Here is a 19,928-nt window from a genome sequence, read left to right as displayed (position 1 = left end):
AAACCGTGACCATAGATAAGGCTATGGTCACGATTTTAAGGGGGGTGACCATAGAGGCTATGGTCACGGTTTTAAGGAGGGGTGACCATAGAGGCTATGGTCACAGTGAAAACCGTGACCATAGATAAGGCTATGGTCACGGTTTTCACGCGTGACCATAGATTAACCTATGGTCACGGTAAAAAAATGTGGCCTAAAGTGTCAGATTTTAAAAATTGAAACCGTGACCATAGATAAAAAAACCGTGACCATAGACATATGGCAACGAGAGAATAAGCCACAGTAAAAAACCGTGACCATAGGTCCAAAACCGTGACCATAGATCTATGGTCACCCTTTTTACTAGCTATGGTCATGGTTTTTTACCGTGACCATAGGCCTTTTTTTTTTTGTAGTGGAAGATAAGGAGTGGCAACAATGAGTGGTGAGAGAAGGTGAAGAAGATGAGGAGCAGCGCCGTGACTGGTGAGCGAAGGTGAGAAGACGAACGAGAAGGGCGACGGTGAGTGGGGGTGAGCAAAGGTGAAGACGAAGGGGAAGGACGACGGTGAATAGTGGTTAGCGAAGGTGAATGGTGGTGGCGTGAAAACGGCGTGAAGCTTTCTAAAAGAGAAAGAGCAAGGCGCGGGTTTCTGAAGGAGAAGGAGGGTTTCTGAAAAGAAAAACAAAATTCATTAAGTATATGTGAATATATTAGGCATCAGTTTTGAAGCGCACCCAAAACATTTCAGATAGACTACTCTTTAAAAGTGTTCTCTTTGGTACGAAAAGTGTACCCATAGATATTAACATAAGGCTACGCTTTATAAGTGATTTTTATTGTATCTAAGGCTACGACACTTTTTAAATGATGCCATAATTGAGTTTCCTATTCTCTTATAAAAGGGTAACACAGAGAAAAGCGTAGCCTATTCTATGAATAGGCTACGCTTTTCAAATGTAGTTTAAAAAAGTGTGGCTGAATGGATGTTTTTCTTGTAGTGCACCACCGCCGTTCCTCTTGAAGTCGACGTATACCTCATATGTCTCAGGTGAAGGTAGCTCAATCTTTGAACAGGATGAGTTATACACCATCCGAGGCTTACCACGCAGAACATTTGGCGCCCATTGTGGGATCGAGTTTACTTAACTTCACTATCATCTTTTCTGTCTCATTACCTACCCTCTTTTGCAAGTATTAATCAATGGCAGAAAAACAAAATAATCTACCTCCTCAACTCCTTACTATAGTCGAAATAATAGTGATCAAAGAATCACTGAAAGCAGAAATTCGAAGGTTAACAGAACTTGGCACAGGTAATCATGAAGTATGGACACTTTTTTAATTTATTGTTTCTGTAGGTTGGACACATTTCAGACATGACACTCATCGATATATGTTTGACACGCATATTTATTTCTGTATTTAATTGTGTCTTAATAAAAAATAAAAAGAATTTCTGGACACATTTGCACACATCTAAATACCATCACGTGTCAACATGTCCATCCTTATTCTTAACATGTATTCTTAATAAGTTTAGAAACAATATATATTATTAAATATTAATTATTAAAATAAAAATATTTTAAATATTTTATACAATTAAAAAATACATTAAAAATAATTTAAAATATATATATATATATATTATCGTATTCTCATCTCTTATAAAAATTTTAAATTTATATGCCTACATATCTCATATTATATCGTTGTGTTCGTGTTTTGTGTCCGCATCCAGTTTCTTTCTGGACATCACATGGGATCATGAATAGGGTTTAAAATATACACAAATCCATATTTTACACCGACAAATAGAAGTGTGTCTGAATCGAACATGAATATATAATTAAATTGAAGCAATAAATCGTAGGTGCTACATGTGTTTTAAGCTACAACACCACCTTTTTCAACTAAATCGTGGTATATCAGTATATGTATATGGAGATTAGTTAAACTTTTTGAAGAACTTAAAACCTAAGGTGAAACAACGATTTACACAGATCCAGTTAATATGAATTCTGGATAATGTCCTAGTTTTACATTTTAATTTAAAACCTCTATAAATTCTACAATTTATGTTAAAAGTGAAAGAATAAAATTATAATAATTTTAATTTTAAAAAAATCAAATAATTTTAGTATTTTAATAATAATTTAAATAAATAAATTATCCTTGGAATAATGAAATTTATAACTTGATTTAATAATGATAAAGTTAGTGCATATGTAATGTGCAAATAAATAATAATATTGTAAAATAAAATAAATTAAAAGGATAATGAAACTTTATATCATCAGCCTAATCTAAAAAATATATATTTTTCAGGTAATAAAAAACGACACACTACGACAATGCTCAGACACGTACCTAAGAATAAGAAAATTCAAGTTCGAGAACCGTCATCTTATCTATAATTATACAAAATATTATTTATATATTAAAATCAGTTATTAAAATTAATTATTAATATATTTATATATAAATATATATTATTTAATTTATTAAAATATATATTTATATTTTAATATATATTTTATACTAATAAATAATTTTAATAAATAATTTTATTGTATAATTAACAATAATATAATTTAAAGTAGGAGGGTCAAACAATATAAAATGGTCAAGATAAGGCAGAGTTGGGTCCTCTACGCACATTACTATATCCACCGTTCCACCCTATTTAATTAGCACCGATCGAATTGCCGATTCCAACCCCCGAAAAGAAAAAGGTTACACAAAAAACTCAAAGATCCAGAAATGCTACAAGTATTAGCTATCCCTGCAGCAATTCTCCTTGTGATATTCACATTCATCATTCTATCACCGTTTGTGTTGAATCACGCAAATGGGAGTACTAAAAAACTGCCACCGGGTCCAAAGCCTTTACCAATTATTGGTAACCTTCATATTTTAGGAAAACTCCCACACCGCACCCTTGCGGCTCTTGCCACTAAATATGGACCCATAATGTCCCTAAAGTTAGGACAACTCCCGGTGGTTGTGGTTTCTTCTCCAGAAGTTGCTGAGCTCGTTTTGAAAACTCACGACTTGGTTTTTGCAAACCGGCCTAAGCTTCAGGTCAGCTATAGAAATAAAAGTATATAAAGAAAAATAGTTAGATTATTAAGAATTGTATATATTATTGATCAAAATTTTTGAATTTCAATAGGATATGAGTTGGCTTTTTTATTAAAATAATTTTTTATTTTTTATTTTAAATTAAAAAAGTACTAAGAGATCATTACAATTTATTATTTTTAGCCATTAATATTTAAAAGTGTAGACTAAAATATGTTGTTAGATTACTAAACTAAAAAAATTACATTAATGACTAAAAACGATGGTTAAAAAAATAAATTTTTGTTAATCTTTTAATATATTTTTTTAAAATTATTATAAAAAAATATATTTTTATACATTATATCTCAATTTGGTTAAGTTAGTTAGGCTTTTTTGCTGTTCATGCTTGCAAAATTGGATTTTTTTTTTAATTTTTGGCTAGTATATATTATTGATCAATTTTTTTTTTAATTTCAATAGGATATGAGCTGACTTTTTGTTCAAATAAATTTTTTATTTTTATTTTAAATTATTGTAGAAGAAAGTATATTTTTTGTATATTATATTTGAATTTCGTTAAATTAGACTTTCCTGACTTTTCGTGGCAGTAAAATTTGATTTTTCTTTAATTTTGCTAGTACAATTTGCGAAATTCACTACAACAATATAGATTATTTTTTAGGATTATTATGTGTCAAAAAAAATTAAAATTTGTCAAAAAAACAAATTTTGACACTATTTTAACTATGAAAATATGTTAATAAAAATTTGGTCAAAAATAATATTTTTAACATATAAGTAATTGTAAAAAAATGTTTAAATCTTATTTTGATAAATATTGGCCGTCAAAAATAATTTATTAGAAAAATTTGAGAATATATTTTTTGTGATACTTATTAACCGTTAAAAATACTATTTATTTTGACACTTATTGACCATAAAAAATTTTCAACAAAAATTTTTAACAAAGAATGAGATGAGATCTTGAAATTGAAGAATAAATTGAGATTTTAAAGATGAAGAATGAGTAATATGATCCTAAACTGAGAGCAGTGTGATGCCAAAATTGACGGAGCTCAACGAAGAAAAGGAATAGTAGAGTAAGTTGAAAACAAATGAATATCAAAATTGAGGAGTAATTTTCTACAATCAAATTATTCATACAAAAAATATAGAGAATTTGACATTTGTGATATTTATCAAAAATATATATTAATTTTTACATTTAACTATGGCTGTTAAAAAAAATCATATTAAAATAGCTCTCTTTTCTTGTAGTGATTAGACTCCCCACAAAATTTGAGATAATACACGAAAAGTCGAAAACAAATTCTTTTTTACAATGATTTAAAACATAAAAGAAAAAATTATTCAAATAAATAAAAAAAAGGGAGATATGAGTCCCAAAAGGCAAAAATGAACTAAAATACATAGATTAATCTTTACTTGGCAGGTAGTAGAAACTTTTTCTTATGGCCGAAAGGGGTTCGTGTTTACGGAGTACGGCAGTTATTGGCGCAGCGTGAGGAAGTTGTGCAGCTTGCAACTTCTAAGTGCATCAAAGGTTGAGATGTTTGGTCCTTTGAGGAAGAAGGAGTTGGAAGCGTTGGTGAATACACTTAAGAAGGCTTCGGATTCACGTGAGGTTGTGGATCTTAGTCAGTTGATTGGGGAGGTTGTTGAAAATGTCACTTTTAACATGATATTGGGTCGTAGCAAGGACAATAGGTTTGACCTCAAGGGCCTCATTCATGAGGTTATGTACTTGATTGGTGCCTTCAATCTTGCAGATTATGTGCCTATCTTAGGTTCCTTTGATCTTCAGGTATGCCCCTGTCTCCTCTTAATTTCTGAACTTAGATCTTGAGGACATTGGTAAAATAATAAAATAAAGGATTAATTATTATTAAATTTATAAAATTTATCATATATGAATTTTATTATTTTAATTAATAGTAATTAAATTTTTATTTATTATTTATCAATTTTTTACTTTAGAATAACTTGATTTTAATTAATCTATATACCACGTTGTTTTCTAAGCATAGGTGGTTAATATCGTGATTCAGAGACTAGACTAAGCTGATTTTTTTTTTTTGGTGACTTAGACTAAGCTGATTTGATTCAAAATAAAACAGACTATTAGTAAATCTTTCAAATATTAAAAAGTCATTCAAAAACAAGTATATCAGTTGGATTTACTTATTTTTTTTGGGTTAATCGATTTAAAATAACTTTTAAAAATATATTTTATATAAATATATTATTTTATTATATTTATTTAACTCTAATTGAATTTTTAAACTATTGTATCTCTAATTCTATCTCATTTGATTTCCAAACCCTTGCTAACATACCAAACATCATTTATTATCAAATTGCATGATCATTTTTTTTTTCAAATTATTTATTTATTTGTCATTATTTTTATTACACTGATATTTTAAATTTATCACTAACAAAATAATGATATATAACTAAATATTTTAAAAAATTAATAATTTAATAATAAATTTAAGAAAATAGCATATTATTAGTTTTTTTGTGTGACTATATGATATGCGAAATTATCTACAATGAAAAAAGTAAAAAGTGGATCTTTAAGAAGTAAACTCTCAGCGAATGAGTTATAGTTCAAATGACATAGTCTCCCCATACTTAATTAAGAGGTTACGGATTCGAGTCACCTATCTTTGGTTAAAAAAAAGAAGTAAACTCTCAGATTTCACGTTAGTAGTGGAAAATGACGCCATACTGTTATTTATGATATTTAAAAGTTTTTTTTTTAAGAAATATAGTGAATTGGAAGCATTTAGTCCCTGTTTAAAAATTTAATATTTTTTTTGTTAAATATTCTGCAATAATTATTAATAATATAATTTTTTTATAACTTATTTAATAATATAATTAGGAATAGAATGATTAACATAGAAATATTGTAAATTAAGTTAGACAAATATATTATTATTATTATTATTATTATTATTATTATTATTATTATTATTATTAAATAAATTAAAAAAATTAATTAAAAAAACATCATTGATTTTGCATCTTTTATACGAATAATTAATATTATTTGATTTGTTAGCAATTATAAATTTTAATTTAATATTAAAAAGGTTAAAACATTTTACAGTTAATTTTAAATTTAACATTTGAACTAATTAAAATATTCATATAATTAATTTAAAAAAAAACAAAATAACATTTTAAGGTTAATCTTAAAAAAAATTAAAATATTATTATAGAATTAATTCATATTGTTTGATCGTGTTAGAAATGAGAAATTTAAATTTAATTTTAATAAGACTAAAATATTCATTTTAAATGACTAAGATATTCTTTTTAAAATTTAAATAAAAATAAATTTTTAATATTAATTTTAAAAAATACTATCCTTTGAATTTAAAGATATTTGATTGTATTAGAAATTAATATTTAAATTTTATTATAAAAAACTAAAATTTTTACACCGAATTCATTTAAAAAAAAATAAAATATTTTTTTTAACATTTATTTTAAAGAAACAAAAAATTTTATTATAATTATAATAAATTTTATTATTATTGATATTAACACGCATGGAGGGTGACATGGGCTCTTCAAAAATATGAATTTTTTTAATTTTCTTTGAACACACGAATGATCATATGAGTATAGTCATGTGGAGGTTAATTATTTTTTTTATTATATTTCAAAACAACCCTTATATTTTTCACAATTTCTTAATTTATTTTGGTTCCTTAAGGACCTTAAAATCTTTTTTTCATGCTAGAAGCTTCCATGATATGGAATCTATAATAAGATAAAAAATAAAAAATAAAAAGAATTTCTCTACTTCAATTTAATTTCTAGATACAATAGTTAAAGAAATTACTCTACTTCTCATATTTACACCTAATTTTTTAAAGAAACTCAGAAATTTTTATTCATTAAAATTAAGGAAAAAAATAACTACCAGATTTTAAAATTTTTTTACCTCTTATATTCAAAATCTCAACTCATAAGTTCACTAAAATAAAAATGGATCAAATCATAATTGGGCTTAAAACAAATAAAATAAAATAAATAAAATAAGTCTTAAAATAAATACTAAAAAAATAATGCCAATTTTATTCAATTTGACTAAGGAGAGTCTTCAATGCAACTTGTAAATAGTAAGATATTTGGCTTTCTATAATCGTTAACCATTGTCTTGTCCAATTCTTGATGCATCTCCTGAGCAAATAATTTAGCTATATTTGCAAAAAAAAATTTATTCTCTTAGTTATTACTCTTGTAATTGGACCAATTGGCATATAACAGTTTTCAGTTTGTCCCATGGAGCTCATATCATTTTCTCCCTTCTGAAAAAATTCGTCATTGAATCTACATCCAAATAAAAAGGAAAAAGGTCAGAGACATTAAAAGTAGCCGACACATTATATTCACCTGAAAGGTCAATCTTATAAGCATTATTATTGATCATTTTGAGAACTTGAAATGGACCATCACCTTTAGGGTCTAATTGGATTTTCTTTAAGTAGGAAACCTCTTCTTTCTCAAATGAGCCCATACCTAATCATCAGGTTCAAAGACAAGTTGTGTTCGACCTTTATTCACCCTTTGAGCTATCAACCTATTTTTTTCAATCAATTCACGTACTTTTAAGTGCGTTTTTTAACCTTTTCACCTTTACCTTTTGCATCTAAGTTAACAAGATTACTCAAAGACAAAGGCAATAAGTCCAAAACAGTTAAAGGATTAAAACCATATCTAAATTCAAAAGGAGAAAAACCTGTAGAATAATGAATTGTTTTGTTATAAACAAACTCAATAAAAGGTAAATAATCTTCCTAAGTTTTCATACTCTTAGCAACAACAACACGTAATAAAGTCTCTAATGTTCAATTTACTACTTCACTTTGACTATCAGTTTGAGGATGACAAGTAGTAGATAATAATAAGTTTGTGTCCAATTTATCCCATAACACTTTTCAAAAATTACTCAAAAATTTTACGTCACAATTAGAAACAATAGTTTGAGGAACACTATACAAGCGCACAACCTCTCTAAAGAACATATCAGCAATGTTTGTTGCATCATCAATTTTATAGCATGCAATGAAATGAGTCATTTTATTAAACTTGTCTACCACAATAAAAATACTATCTCTACCTTTCTTAGTTCGAGGCAAATCAAGAACAAAATTCTTAGAAATATCAATTCACGAATGCAGAGAAATAGGTAAAATAGTATGCAAATCATGTGGTAAAGACTTAGATTTACCTTGTTTACATGTAATATACTTAGCACAAAATTTAACATCTCTACACATGTGTGGCTAGTAAATATTCAGATAACACATTCAATGTCTTATGCACACCAAAATGATCCATCAAATTTTATTATGTGATTCCAGAACAAGTAAGTCCCTAATAGAACAAGCAGGCACACAAATTTTATCATCACAAAACAGAAAACCACCATGTTTATAAAATTTGTTAAATGTGTACCGTATTCACAAGAGGCATGAATAGCCAAAAAGTCAGAATTAGTTGTATACAACTCCTTTAAAAACTCAAATACTAACAACTTAGAAGTAAGTATAGTAATCAAAGCATACCTCATAGATAAAGTATCAACAACTACATTCTCTTTACATTATTTAAAGGCAATCACATATGAAAATATATCAATAAATTTCACCCATTCAACATTTTTTTATCAAGCTTACCTTGTCCTTTTAGGTACTTTAATGATTCATGATCCGTGTGAATCACAAACTTCTTAGGTAAGAGGTAGTGTTGCCAAACTTCCAAAACGCGAACCAAAGTATATAATTCTTTGTCATAAGTTAAATATATGCACTGAACTAAATTCAACTTTTCATTGAAGAAGGCAATGGCTCGCCTTTCCTGCATCAAAATAGCACTTATACCAATCTCAGAAACATCACATTCGATCTCAAAGGTTTTATTAAAGTTAGATAAAATAAGAATAAGGACAGAACACAAACAATCTTTTAGGGTATGAAATACAATTTCTTGTTTCTTTTTCCATTTAAATCTAACATCTTTTTTTATAACCTATGTGAGAGGCTCAACAATGATAGAAAAAATTTTCATAAATTTCCTATAAAACCAGCCAAACCATGAAAACTTCTTATGACAGAAGCATTCTTAGGCGTTGGCCATTCACGAATAGCTTTCACTATTTTTTCATCAACCTCAATAACCTCGACTTGTCAACCTTGATCTCACCACTATCATTCAACCACTACAACGTATATTATTTAGGATATCCAACACATGTCAAACTCAATTTCTCCACCATCAATGTACTAGTCATATTAGTCTAACCCCGCCATCAATAATAAGACTACACGCTTTTCCACCCACCAAGCATCTAGTGTGAAAAATATTTTAGCATTGCTCTAAGTTATCTTCTTTCACCTGCAAATTCAAAGCACGTTTAACAACAAAAGATTCACCATATAGACTGCATACTCAACATCACCATCAGAATGATCCTTCAAAGGTGGCATACTATTATAATTAGAATCATCATCATGATCAGAATCAGACACAATATCATTCCCTCTAATAACCATCATTCTTCTGTTTGGACAATCACTAGTATAATGACCCATATCATGATACTTGAAGCATTTAATATCTCTGTGCCTAGAAGTAGCAGAAGAAGAGTTAGAATTATATTTCTTCTTTATAACATCAAACAACTCCTTGAATTCAACATCTTTAGTCTTTAATGTGTCAGCACTACAGAACTCCCACTTTAGATTAGTATGAGACAATCTCCTTGGTGCTCTTTTTTGTTATTGCCTCTCCACTTTCGTTGTCATACTGACTAAATCCTCTATCTCCACATAATGACGTAACTCCACCAAATTAGTAATTGCTCTATTCAAACCACCTATAAATTGTGTCATAGTAACCTTAGTATCCTCTTTTATGTTGGTAGTGATCATGAGCATCTCTATTTTCTTATGGTAGCCTTCAACGAACTTAGAGACTTGAGGCAACCGATGTAACTTCTGATGTACTTTTCTATAGTAGTACGAAGGGACAAATATCTTCTTCATGAGGCGCTTCATAAAATCCCAAATTTTTATAGGGTGGTCGTCATTCTGTCATCTTGTCTTTACTAGTTCATTCCACCAAAGCAAGACGTAGTCAGAGAACACAACTGCTGCCGAACGAACCTTCTTTGACTCAGAATAATTATGACAAGCAAAATTTCTTTCCACCTTACATTTTCATTCCAAATAAACTTCAAGATTGTTTCTCCTTTTGAATGGTGGAATTTGCATCTTGATGGCATTGATATTGCTATCTTGACTCTTGCGTCGATGGGTTATAGCCCCATCAGAGTCATCATCAGAAGGTATATGATTCTGATGCCGATTTCAAAAAGTTCCTTGTTTAATATTCTTGGACAATATTTGTGTCATCTCTTACCTCTATTTTTTCAATTTATTCAAGCGATTAGTTAAATGTTAAATAGCCCTTTGCATCATTCTCATGTCAATTAGAGTTTTTTTTTGAGTGGCTCGTCATAGCAATAAACTTGCAAAAATATTATAAAAATAACTTCACAATCACTCTTTCGCGTGTTTTACTTAAAGATAAATACTTGTGTTTACTCTTAAAAATGACTGTTAGTCTCTATTAAATTCACCACTCTTATTTTTACTATTCTTAGAATTTCTTTAGTTGTTACACTTTAAAAACCAAACAAAAAGAAGAAGAATTCAATCACTAAAAGGAGAATTAAATCACAAGAATAATTAAAATAATAAAAAAACAGTAAAATATAACTCAATAAAAATAAGGACTAAACTAATAAAAATACAATAAAAAAATGGAATAACAATATTAAAAATATATGAATATAAATAATTTTTTTTTACACTGAAACTTTTTCTTTTTTTTTTTTTTTGTTCTTTTTTTTAACAAGATTTTTTTGCGGGGAATAACAAGTTTTTTTTTAAGTTGGTGCAGGTTACCGCACTTTGAATTGGAATGTAAAGGATAATATAAAGGGACTTAGTATTAAAACAAGGACAAAACCAAATTGTGCATACGTAATTAAAAATTCTAAGGTATGATCAAAATTGAAAATCCAAAAATACGTGGTATTAGGATAAGGATTATGAGACAAGACTGACGACGTAATTTTTTTTTTTTTTTTGGTGACTTGACTGACGACGTAATTGAAAACAAGGATACTACGATCAAGAAACGAATACGATTGTGAGTTTATATATATATATATATATATATATATATATATAAATAACATAAAACAGGAACGCAATATTGTGATAAGAATACAAGAAAAATAAACATAAATTAATAAAAATTAATTTAATACCTGAAATTTGATACCAAATAATATAAAATAAAACTTAGAATAAGATAAAAAATAAAAAAAAAGACTCATTTAACTTAATTTGATTTCTTAATGTAATAATTAAGAAAATTACTATCTCTCCTATTTACACTCAAATTTTTCAAAAAAAATTTTATTTATCAAAATTAAAAAAAAAATGACTACAAAATAAAATAAATAAATATAAAATAAGTTTTAAAATAAATACTAAGAAAGTAATGCTTATTTGATTTAACTTGACTAATGAGAGTTTTTAATATAACTTGTAAATAATAAGATATATGACTTTCCATAATCATTAATCATTGTCTTGTCCAATTCTTAATACATCTCTTAAACAAATAATTTATCCATGTTTATAAAACTTTCTTTTAATTTTTTAGTTATTCTTATAATTGGACCAATTGGCATATGATAGTTCTCAATTTATTTCACAGAACTGATATCACTATATTATTAGTTTCTATATATTGTTTTATGATTAATGTTTCACCGTTTAGTAATTATACTTTACCTACAAAATATTTACAAAACAAAAATAAATAAATGACATGCATACCTCGCTCGTATGATTGTGAACCAACAGGGACTAAAGAGAACAACAAAGAAAGTAAGCAAGGCCATTGATGAAGCATTGGAGCATATCATCAACGATCATGACCACCCTTCATCAGATGGATCCCCACAACATAACAAGGATTTCATAGACATATTACTTAGCCACATGAATCAAACAATGGACCCAAATGATCATGAAGAAAGACACGTAGTTGGAAGAACTAATATAAAGGCTATTGTAGTGGACTTAATTGCTGGAGCATACGACACTTCTAAAACCGCAATTGAATGGGGTATGTCAGAGCTCTTAAAAAATCCAAGAACATTGAGAAAACTTCAAAACGAAATGGAAGTCCTTGTGGGAATAAATAGACAAGTCGAAGAAAAAGACTTAGAAAAATTGCCTTACCTTGACATGGTTGTGAAGGAGACATTGCGATTATACCCTGTTGGACCATTTCTTGTGCCACGCGAGTCATTAGAAGATGTTACTATACATGGTTATTTTATAGAGAAAAACACACGAATCATGGTGAATGCATGGGCAATAGGGAGAGATCCAAGAGTTTGGTCGGAAAATAGTGACATATTTTTCCCAGAAAGATTTGAGAACAACCATGTAGATGTTAAAGGGCATGATTTTAGACTCATTCCATTTGGGTCAGGTCGTAGAGGGTGTCCTGGGATGAATATGGGTTTAACTACCATTAAGATTGTTATAGCACAATTAGTGCATTGTTTTAGTTGGGAACTTCCATTGGGTATGGCCCCAAAGGATTTAGATATGACCGAAAAATTTGGACTCTCTATACCAAGAAGTAAGCACTTATTAGGTAGGCCAACTTATCGTTTACTTAGTGAAGCTTAATTAGGATTAAAAGGTTTCAACTACAATTAAATTGGCGAATTATTTGTGTTTATTCTCAGTTTTCCCTTCAAATTTTTGTTTTATAATATGAATTCGTGTAATAAAATGATGTCGATGCTTTATTGCTGTCCTAGCTCTAAGAATTAACATTTGTGTTATTATTAATCTTGATTAGTAACGTTTGCTTAAGCAGTATATTAATATAAACTAGATATTCCAGGAAGCTACATTGACTGATTGATTCTTATCTAAGTGCACTGCTTTCTAGTTTATTGAGTCACGGATAAACTCCAATTTTGTGGTTTATCTTGTGTTAAATTTAGGGAATTTTATCAACTTATCTCACATTTATTAAATGAAATAGCATGATTTTGTAATTCTCCCTAATCCCATTATCACTACTTCAGTAGGCAAATTTTGTATTTTCAAGCAGACTTTGTTGAATCTTTCCATATAGTCTCGGAGTGCCTCTTCAACTTCCTATTTAACCCCTAGCAATCTTAGAGCATGCTTCACTTTGTCTTTCTGAATTGAAAATCTGGTAAGAAACTTCCTTGTCAGATCATCAAAGCAAGTTACCGACTTGGGAGGTAGGTTATCAAACCACTTCATTGCGGTTTTGGTCAAAGTTATCAAGAAGGTTTTGCAACGAATTGCATCAGAGGCGTCGACTAGGTACATCCGACTCTTGAAATTACTGAGGTGGTGCCTTGGATCGGTCGTTCCATCATAGAGATCCATATCGGGAGTTTTGAAATTTTTGGGAACCCTAGCTCGCATGATCTCTTCAACAAACGGATCTTCTCCTCCCAAAGGACTTTCCTTCCGTTCTTCCCAATTGCTCCATTTTTGGAGGTTAGCTTCTAACCTTAAGAGCTTTTTCTCTGGCTCTTTTCGTCGTCGTACCTCTCTTTGTAATTCCCGTTCTGCTTCTCGTTGTCGTTTAACTTCCAATTCGAGTTGTTCTAGTCGTCTACGGTGGCCATGAACTAACCCCAGTATTTCTGTTGGATGGGGTGATTTTTCGTCCTCAAATGGGTGAATCTCTGAATTGATCCACCATGGTTGAGGGTTTCCTGATGTTCCTTCTCCATAGGACACATTCGTTCTTTCTCGAGGTGGAGGTAATACCAGCGTCAAGTCGTCATGGTGGTGTTTTGATTCCGACTCAGACGCCGTGTGACCGTCTTCGTATTGATTATCCGTCATATTCGGATGTAGACTTTCAGGTCCTCGACACCAGCGCAAATGTTTCAAGGATTAACTGAAACAGTGATTTAGGACTGAATGTGAGGTCTAGAATCTTTCTGAGGCAGCGTCCGACTTGTGCTGGTGCCGAAGTGCCGCCGTTCGAGCTCCTCGTGAGGAGGTAGGGGGTGGTACTTACAAGAGACTTCGATGTTTAAGTTAGCAAGAGTTTTAAGTAGGTTTTTAGTAGATTGAGACGTGAATATAGTTGAGGGAGTGTCAGTGTATTTATAGTAGAATATATAACAACCTTTTGGAGTAGTTCCACCTTTGTTGGTGAATGACCATTCCCTTTATTTTGAGAGTTTGTTGATATCTACCTTCCTAGTCGCGTCTGACCTCCTAATAGGTCGAGTAGGCAAAGTGGCTACTCTTTTTTGGATGAGCCTTCTTTGTTGAGCCTGATTTTATATTTTGGAACAGGATATGAACAATATTATTATTTATACATATAATTCAATTGTCAATTTTAGACACTTTAAAATGTTATAATAAAAACATTTAGATATTAGAAGAATGGAATTTATAATTTGATTGAGTAAAGTATCGTTTTTGTCCCCAACGTTCGGGGTAAGTTCTATTTGTGTCCCTAACGTTTAAATCGTCCTATTTGTATCCCTAACGTTTATAAAAGTGATTCAATGTTATCCTACTATCAATTATACTAACAAATCAGATTATATTTTTCAATTATTCTCACTTGGATGTATTCATTCTCAATTATGTTTTATTTGGATGTGTTCGATTTTAATATTATACCCACTATTTGTGTTTAGATTCAATTATATCCCTAGAAAAGTGAATTATGTAAATGTTGTAGGAATTAGTTTCAACATTTGATGAGCTATTTTTTGGAGTAGATCATCGATTCTATCCAGACATTTGTATTCTAACTTCAAGAATAAATTTTTAAAACTCAAACTAAAGCGCTCTGATGTGTAATTGACGGCAGAATAACATTGAATCACTTTTACAAACGTTAGGGATACAAATAGGATTTACTCCAAACGTTGGGGACAAAAACGATACTTTACTCTAATTTGATTTAATAACGATAAAGTAATAATAATAATAATAATAATAATAATAATAATAATAATAATAATAATAATAATAATAATAATAATAATAATAATAATAATAAATAAACTAATAGATAACGAAACTTTATACTGTACAAGATGTCTCTGGTACGGGTTGAGAGATGGATCGAGAACTTGCAGGTTGAGGCAGATGCCGGATCACTTGACTGGAGCAATGGGGGGAGGTACCTGCAAAGACACCCCGACGCTCAAGCCATAATGGATCTGAGAGGTATAAGGTGTGAGGAATGAATGAATACCTGGAGGGATCTGGGTCCTCTATTTATAGGTGATGGTGAATATCTTATCTTATCTTATTTGGCTAAGATAAGGGAGACGTTTGAATTATCTTATCTTACTTGATTAAGATAAGGGAGACATTTGAATTCGAAAGTTGGTTAGGAGCTCTAGTGGATCGGTTCCGGGCCTTCTGGAAGGGCGAAGCGGGTCGGACCCGGGTAACCGGGTTCGGGGACCGTTCCGGGTATAGGATCCGTGGGCCGGATCCGTAACAGTTGCCCCCGGAGCGAGAGAGTGAGGGTGCTCGGTCTCATCGCTGGAGGAACCTTTTCCTTACCGTTATGGTTTGGCAAGGAGATCTTTGTTTGGTTTTTCCGGTCGAGGTCGACGGTTTGGGGAGTTCCTGGTAGTTTCATTGCCAGGCGAGGAGCGCGTTGTTTGGGCGTTTCATCACATGCCGGGTTTGATGACCGTAACAGTTGCCCCCGGAGCATGAGAGTATGCTTTCTTGGTCTCAATGCTAAGTTGTTGGAGAGTCTGATCCTCTGTAGTTTGGGAGACTATGAGGGGCCTGAAAAAGGCGTGACGTCATTCTGCACCAATTGGTAGGATGATGTTGGTCAGTCTGGCTTTCTGCAAGTTGGAAGCCCGTCCTCATGCTTGTTTTGTGTGGCCTTTTTTTGGGCCGTTATTGTGAACTTATTTTAGACCTCTTAGTGGGCCGATTTCAAGAATTTTTTTTATTTAGCTTATTTGGATTTCCGTTTTGTTGGCTTTGCGGGTGATCGATTCATGAGTCACTATTTTTGTTATTTGGATATCCGTTTTGTTATTTGGATATCTGTTATGTTGGCCTCAGGGTGATCGATCCCCGGGCTGCCATTTTTTATTTGGATACCCGTTTTGTTATTTGGATATCCGTTTTGTTGGCCTAGGGGTGATCGATTCCCGAGTAGCCGTTTACTTATTTGGATATTCGTTCTGTTATTTGGATATCCGTTCTGTTGGCCTCGGGGTGATCGATCCTTGGGTAGCCGTTTACTTATTTGGATATCCGTTCTATTATTTGGATATCCGTTCTGTTGGCCTCGGGGTGATCGATCCCCAGGCCGCCATTTTTTGTTATTTGGATACCTGTTTTGTTATTTGGATATCTGTTTTGTTATTTGGATATCCGTTTTGTTGGCCTCGGGGTGATCGATCCCCAGGTAGCCGTTTACTTATTTGGATATCTGTTCTGTTATTTGGATATCCATTCTGTTGGCCTTGGGGTGATCGATCCCCAGGTCGCCATTTTTTGTTATTTGAATACCCGTTTTGTTATTTGGATATCTGTTTTGTTGGCCTCGGGGTGATCGATCCCTGGGTGTAGCCGCGTTTTGTTCGTGTCGTTGAACGGGGCAATGCTTTTGAAATAATGAATTTCATTTGTGGTTTGGGCCTTGTTAAAACCTCCCGATGTGGGTAGGAAAGAGTGCCCAGTAAGAAAATATACGATTGAATAACTTAAGCAATAAATGAAAGTAAAGAAGGCAAAATATAAAAGGTAAAGAGATAGTCTTAAACGACCTCGATCTTGTTGCTTTGGAAGGATGTTTCTACATATAGTAGCACCGTAAGTTGGTGGAATTTCAGGATCTTGGGAGCTTGGTCCCATCTAGTCTTTCGAGCCTGTAGGCTCCTTTTTCGATTACCATCTTGATTCGGTAGGGACCCTCCTAGTTGGGCGTGAGCTTCCCTTTTCTAGGAGTGGGTAGACCGATGTTGTTTTGTCGTAAGACAAGGTCTCCTGGTCTGAAGTCTCGTCGTACCATGTTGCCATTATACCTTAGGCTTATTCTCTATTTTAGGGCTAGCTCCCGTAGGTGTGCAATACTCCTGACCTTGTCTGCAAGGCCCTACTTTGCTTCTCTGTCGTTTCCTCCCATGGTTCTGCATGGACTTTGGTGTGCATCGAGGTCGGAAAGGAAGATGCCTGTCACGTCTCGGGATCTCTTGTGTAGGGCTAGGCTGGTGTTGTCGTATTCTACCGCGGTTTTCCGGTCTCCATGGATGGTTCCGACGGAGCCATCTTCTGCCGTGAACTTCATTAGAAGGTATTTGGTAAAGATGACGGCGGAGAGGTCGTTGATTATTTTTCTTCCGAGAATGACGTTATAAGCGGTGGAGTTCTTGAGGACCACGAACTCGGACAGGATTGTCTTCCTCTGGCTTCCCGTCCTTATGGTAAGGGGAAGAATGATGGAACCGTCTGGCTTGGGGAAGTTGTCTCCGAGTCCAGTTACTCCGTTGCGGTGTGTCTGGAGGTTGTCGTTGCGGAGTCCGAGCTTGTCGAAAGCTTCTCTGAAGAGGATGTTGGAATCTGCTCCCGTGTCCACCAGTATTCTTCTTACTAGCCCGGTTCCAATCTTTGCCGAGATGACGAAGGGGGCATCTTCTGCCGAGGTGCCATGCTGGCAATCCTCAGGGGAGATGTTATCGCTCTATTGGTGGTGGCGGTTGGGGTTTGGTCTCTAACTTCCAGGATCTTGAGATCCTTCTTCAGTGCTGATTTTGATTTTCTTGGGGTGTCTTTCCCTGTGATGATGTTCACGATAATGGTCGGATCTGTTTCAGGGCTTTCCCTAGAGGCTTGTCTTTGTGTCCTCGGGTTACGTCCTTCTTTTTCTGGTGATCTGTATTTTTCTGCGCGTCTTGGTTCCCTGATGATTTTGGCAAACTCGTGGAGTTTTCCGTCTCGTATGGCTTGCTCGAGGGCGTCTTTTAGGTCGAAACAATCTCGTGTCCTGTGTCCGCATCCTCGGTGGTAGTCGCAGTACAGGATCTTGTTGCCGCCCATTCTTTCCTTGAGTTATCGGGCCCTCAGGAGAATACCTCGATCGGCTATTTGGTGGTATATCTCGGTGATCGGGGCCGTCAGAGGTGTGTAGTTAGAGAATTTTTCGATTCTGGGGGGTTGGTTTACGTTTGCTGGTTTGGGATATTCTTTATAGTTTTCTCTTGGTGGGGGGTTATGTTGAGGTGCCGTGCTGCCGTGTCGTGTGCTGCCGTGCTGTCGTTTATTGGCGGCTACGACTTGGCTTACTTCCTCATCGTTTATGTATTCTTTTGCGACGCTCTGGATCTCGTGCATGGTCCACATCGGTCTGGTAGTGAGGTGTTTTCGGAAGTCTTCATTCATGAGCTCGTTAGTTAGGCAAAGGCTTGCGACTAAGTCTGTGAGTCCGTCGACCGTTAAACATTCATCGTTGAAGCGATCGAGGTATTTTCTCGTGGACTCATCTTGTCTCTGGGTGACTCCCAATAAGCTGATGGGGTGTTTAGCTTTGGTGATTCTGGTGGTGAATTGGGCCATGAACTTCCGTGAGATATCGTGGAAGCCAGTTATGGATCCGTTGGGGAGGGCGTTGAACCATTTAATCGCTGACTCGGCTAGGGTTACCGGGAAGGCCCTACCTCGGACCGCGTCAGCGGCCCCTTCCAGGTTCATCCTGGCCTTGAAGGCCGTTAGGTGCTCCTGGGGTTCCTTGGTAGCGTCGTACTTCATATCCGTAGGTTTGTCGAAGCCTTTAGGGAGTTTTTCTTTCAGGATTCTTTCAATGAAGGGAGTGGCTCCCATTATGACGTGGTCACTTCTTGTGCATTTGGCCTCTCGATGTCGTCGGTCGTCATCCGTGTCATGTTGATGAGCCAGGTTGTGTGAGACGCTGCGATCATACCTTTTTCCGTGTCGTCATTCAGGCATCCTGTCATGTCCGTGGTCACGGGAGATGCTACAATTGTATCTCTTGGCATGTCGCCGTTCTGGCGATCCGCCGTGCCTGGTTTCATGGCGAGATCTTGATCTGGAGGTTGCGTGAGTTCCGTTTTTGGCGTTGTGCTTTTCTTTGGGTGTAACTGGGCCTTTGAGGTCTTGCACCCTGAGGCAGAGCTCTTGGATTATCTGGACCGCCTTCTCTCCTAGGCCGTCGGGTGGCCGGGCTTCAGTGGGAGGACGGTTGTCCTCTTTTGGTTGTTGCTAGGTTGGGGTTGGTTGGCGATGTGCCGCGCTTATTATCCTCCCGTGGGTGGGAGGAGTGTTATCTTGGAGTTCGGGAGTTGGGGTGTTGGGTGGAGGATTGCTCCTCGAGGTTCTCCGTCATGCCTTCACGATTTGGCTGTCCCCCGCAACTGTGCAAGAACCTTGAGAACTTTCTTGATCTCTTGGCTCCTGAGAGGTCTGAGCTTGGCCATGGTGGTAGTGTTTAAGGAGGTCGTTCATGAGGAGCTTCCTTATGAATTTTCAGTAAGGTTCGAAGGGGAATCATGGCGACAGAGTTGTCATAGGTGAGGCGGCGGATGGCAGAGGTTTGGAACCTGGTGTTGAAGGAGGTGACCTCGTGGGTTTGGAGGAAGAGCTTGAAGAGTTCAAAAGAAGAAGTAACCACGGTGGGCATGGAGCCAAAATAGAGGGAGAAGATGGGGCCATGACGCTTGGAGAGACGG

The 19,928-nt window shown here is 34.0% G+C and overlaps 3 protein-coding genes across 3 annotated transcripts; 1 reads left to right on the top strand and 2 right to left on the bottom strand.

The window, feature by feature from the left end:
* Window positions 1–2,631: 2,631 nt before the first annotated feature.
* On the top strand, window positions 2,632–13,031 carry LOC112751148 (cytochrome P450 CYP736A12). The gene is made up of 3 exons (XM_025800203.3): window positions 2,632–3,067; window positions 4,503–4,874; window positions 12,034–13,031. Exons 1-3 carry the CDS (start codon window positions 2,747–2,749, stop codon window positions 12,871–12,873), a joined length of 1,533 nt encoding a protein of 510 aa, XP_025655988.1. The 5' UTR covers window positions 2,632–2,746; the 3' UTR covers window positions 12,874–13,031.
* Window positions 13,032–17,341: 4,310 nt separating this feature from the next.
* Window positions 17,342–18,282, bottom strand: LOC140179393 (uncharacterized). Its single transcript, XM_072218267.1, has 2 exons — window positions 17,962–18,282; window positions 17,342–17,896 (listed from the first exon to the last, which is right to left on the bottom strand). The coding sequence occupies exons 1-2, from the start codon at window positions 18,280–18,282 to the stop codon at window positions 17,342–17,344; spliced, it is 876 nt and encodes a 291-aa protein (XP_072074368.1).
* Window positions 18,283–18,294: 12 nt separating this feature from the next.
* Window positions 18,295–19,062, bottom strand: LOC112749192 (uncharacterized). The gene has a single exon (XM_025797453.1). The coding sequence runs from the start codon at window positions 19,060–19,062 to the stop codon at window positions 18,295–18,297; it is 768 nt and encodes a 255-aa protein (XP_025653238.1).
* Window positions 19,063–19,928: the final 866 nt, after the last annotated feature.

This window comes from Arachis hypogaea, chromosome 15 (genome assembly GCF_003086295.3).
Source record: "Arachis hypogaea cultivar Tifrunner chromosome 15, arahy.Tifrunner.gnm2.J5K5, whole genome shotgun sequence".
Taxonomy (NCBI): Eukaryota; Viridiplantae; Streptophyta; class Magnoliopsida; order Fabales; family Fabaceae; genus Arachis; species Arachis hypogaea.
The sequence above is the reverse complement of the archived record's forward strand: the minus strand, read 5'-3'. Positions and strand labels throughout refer to the sequence as shown.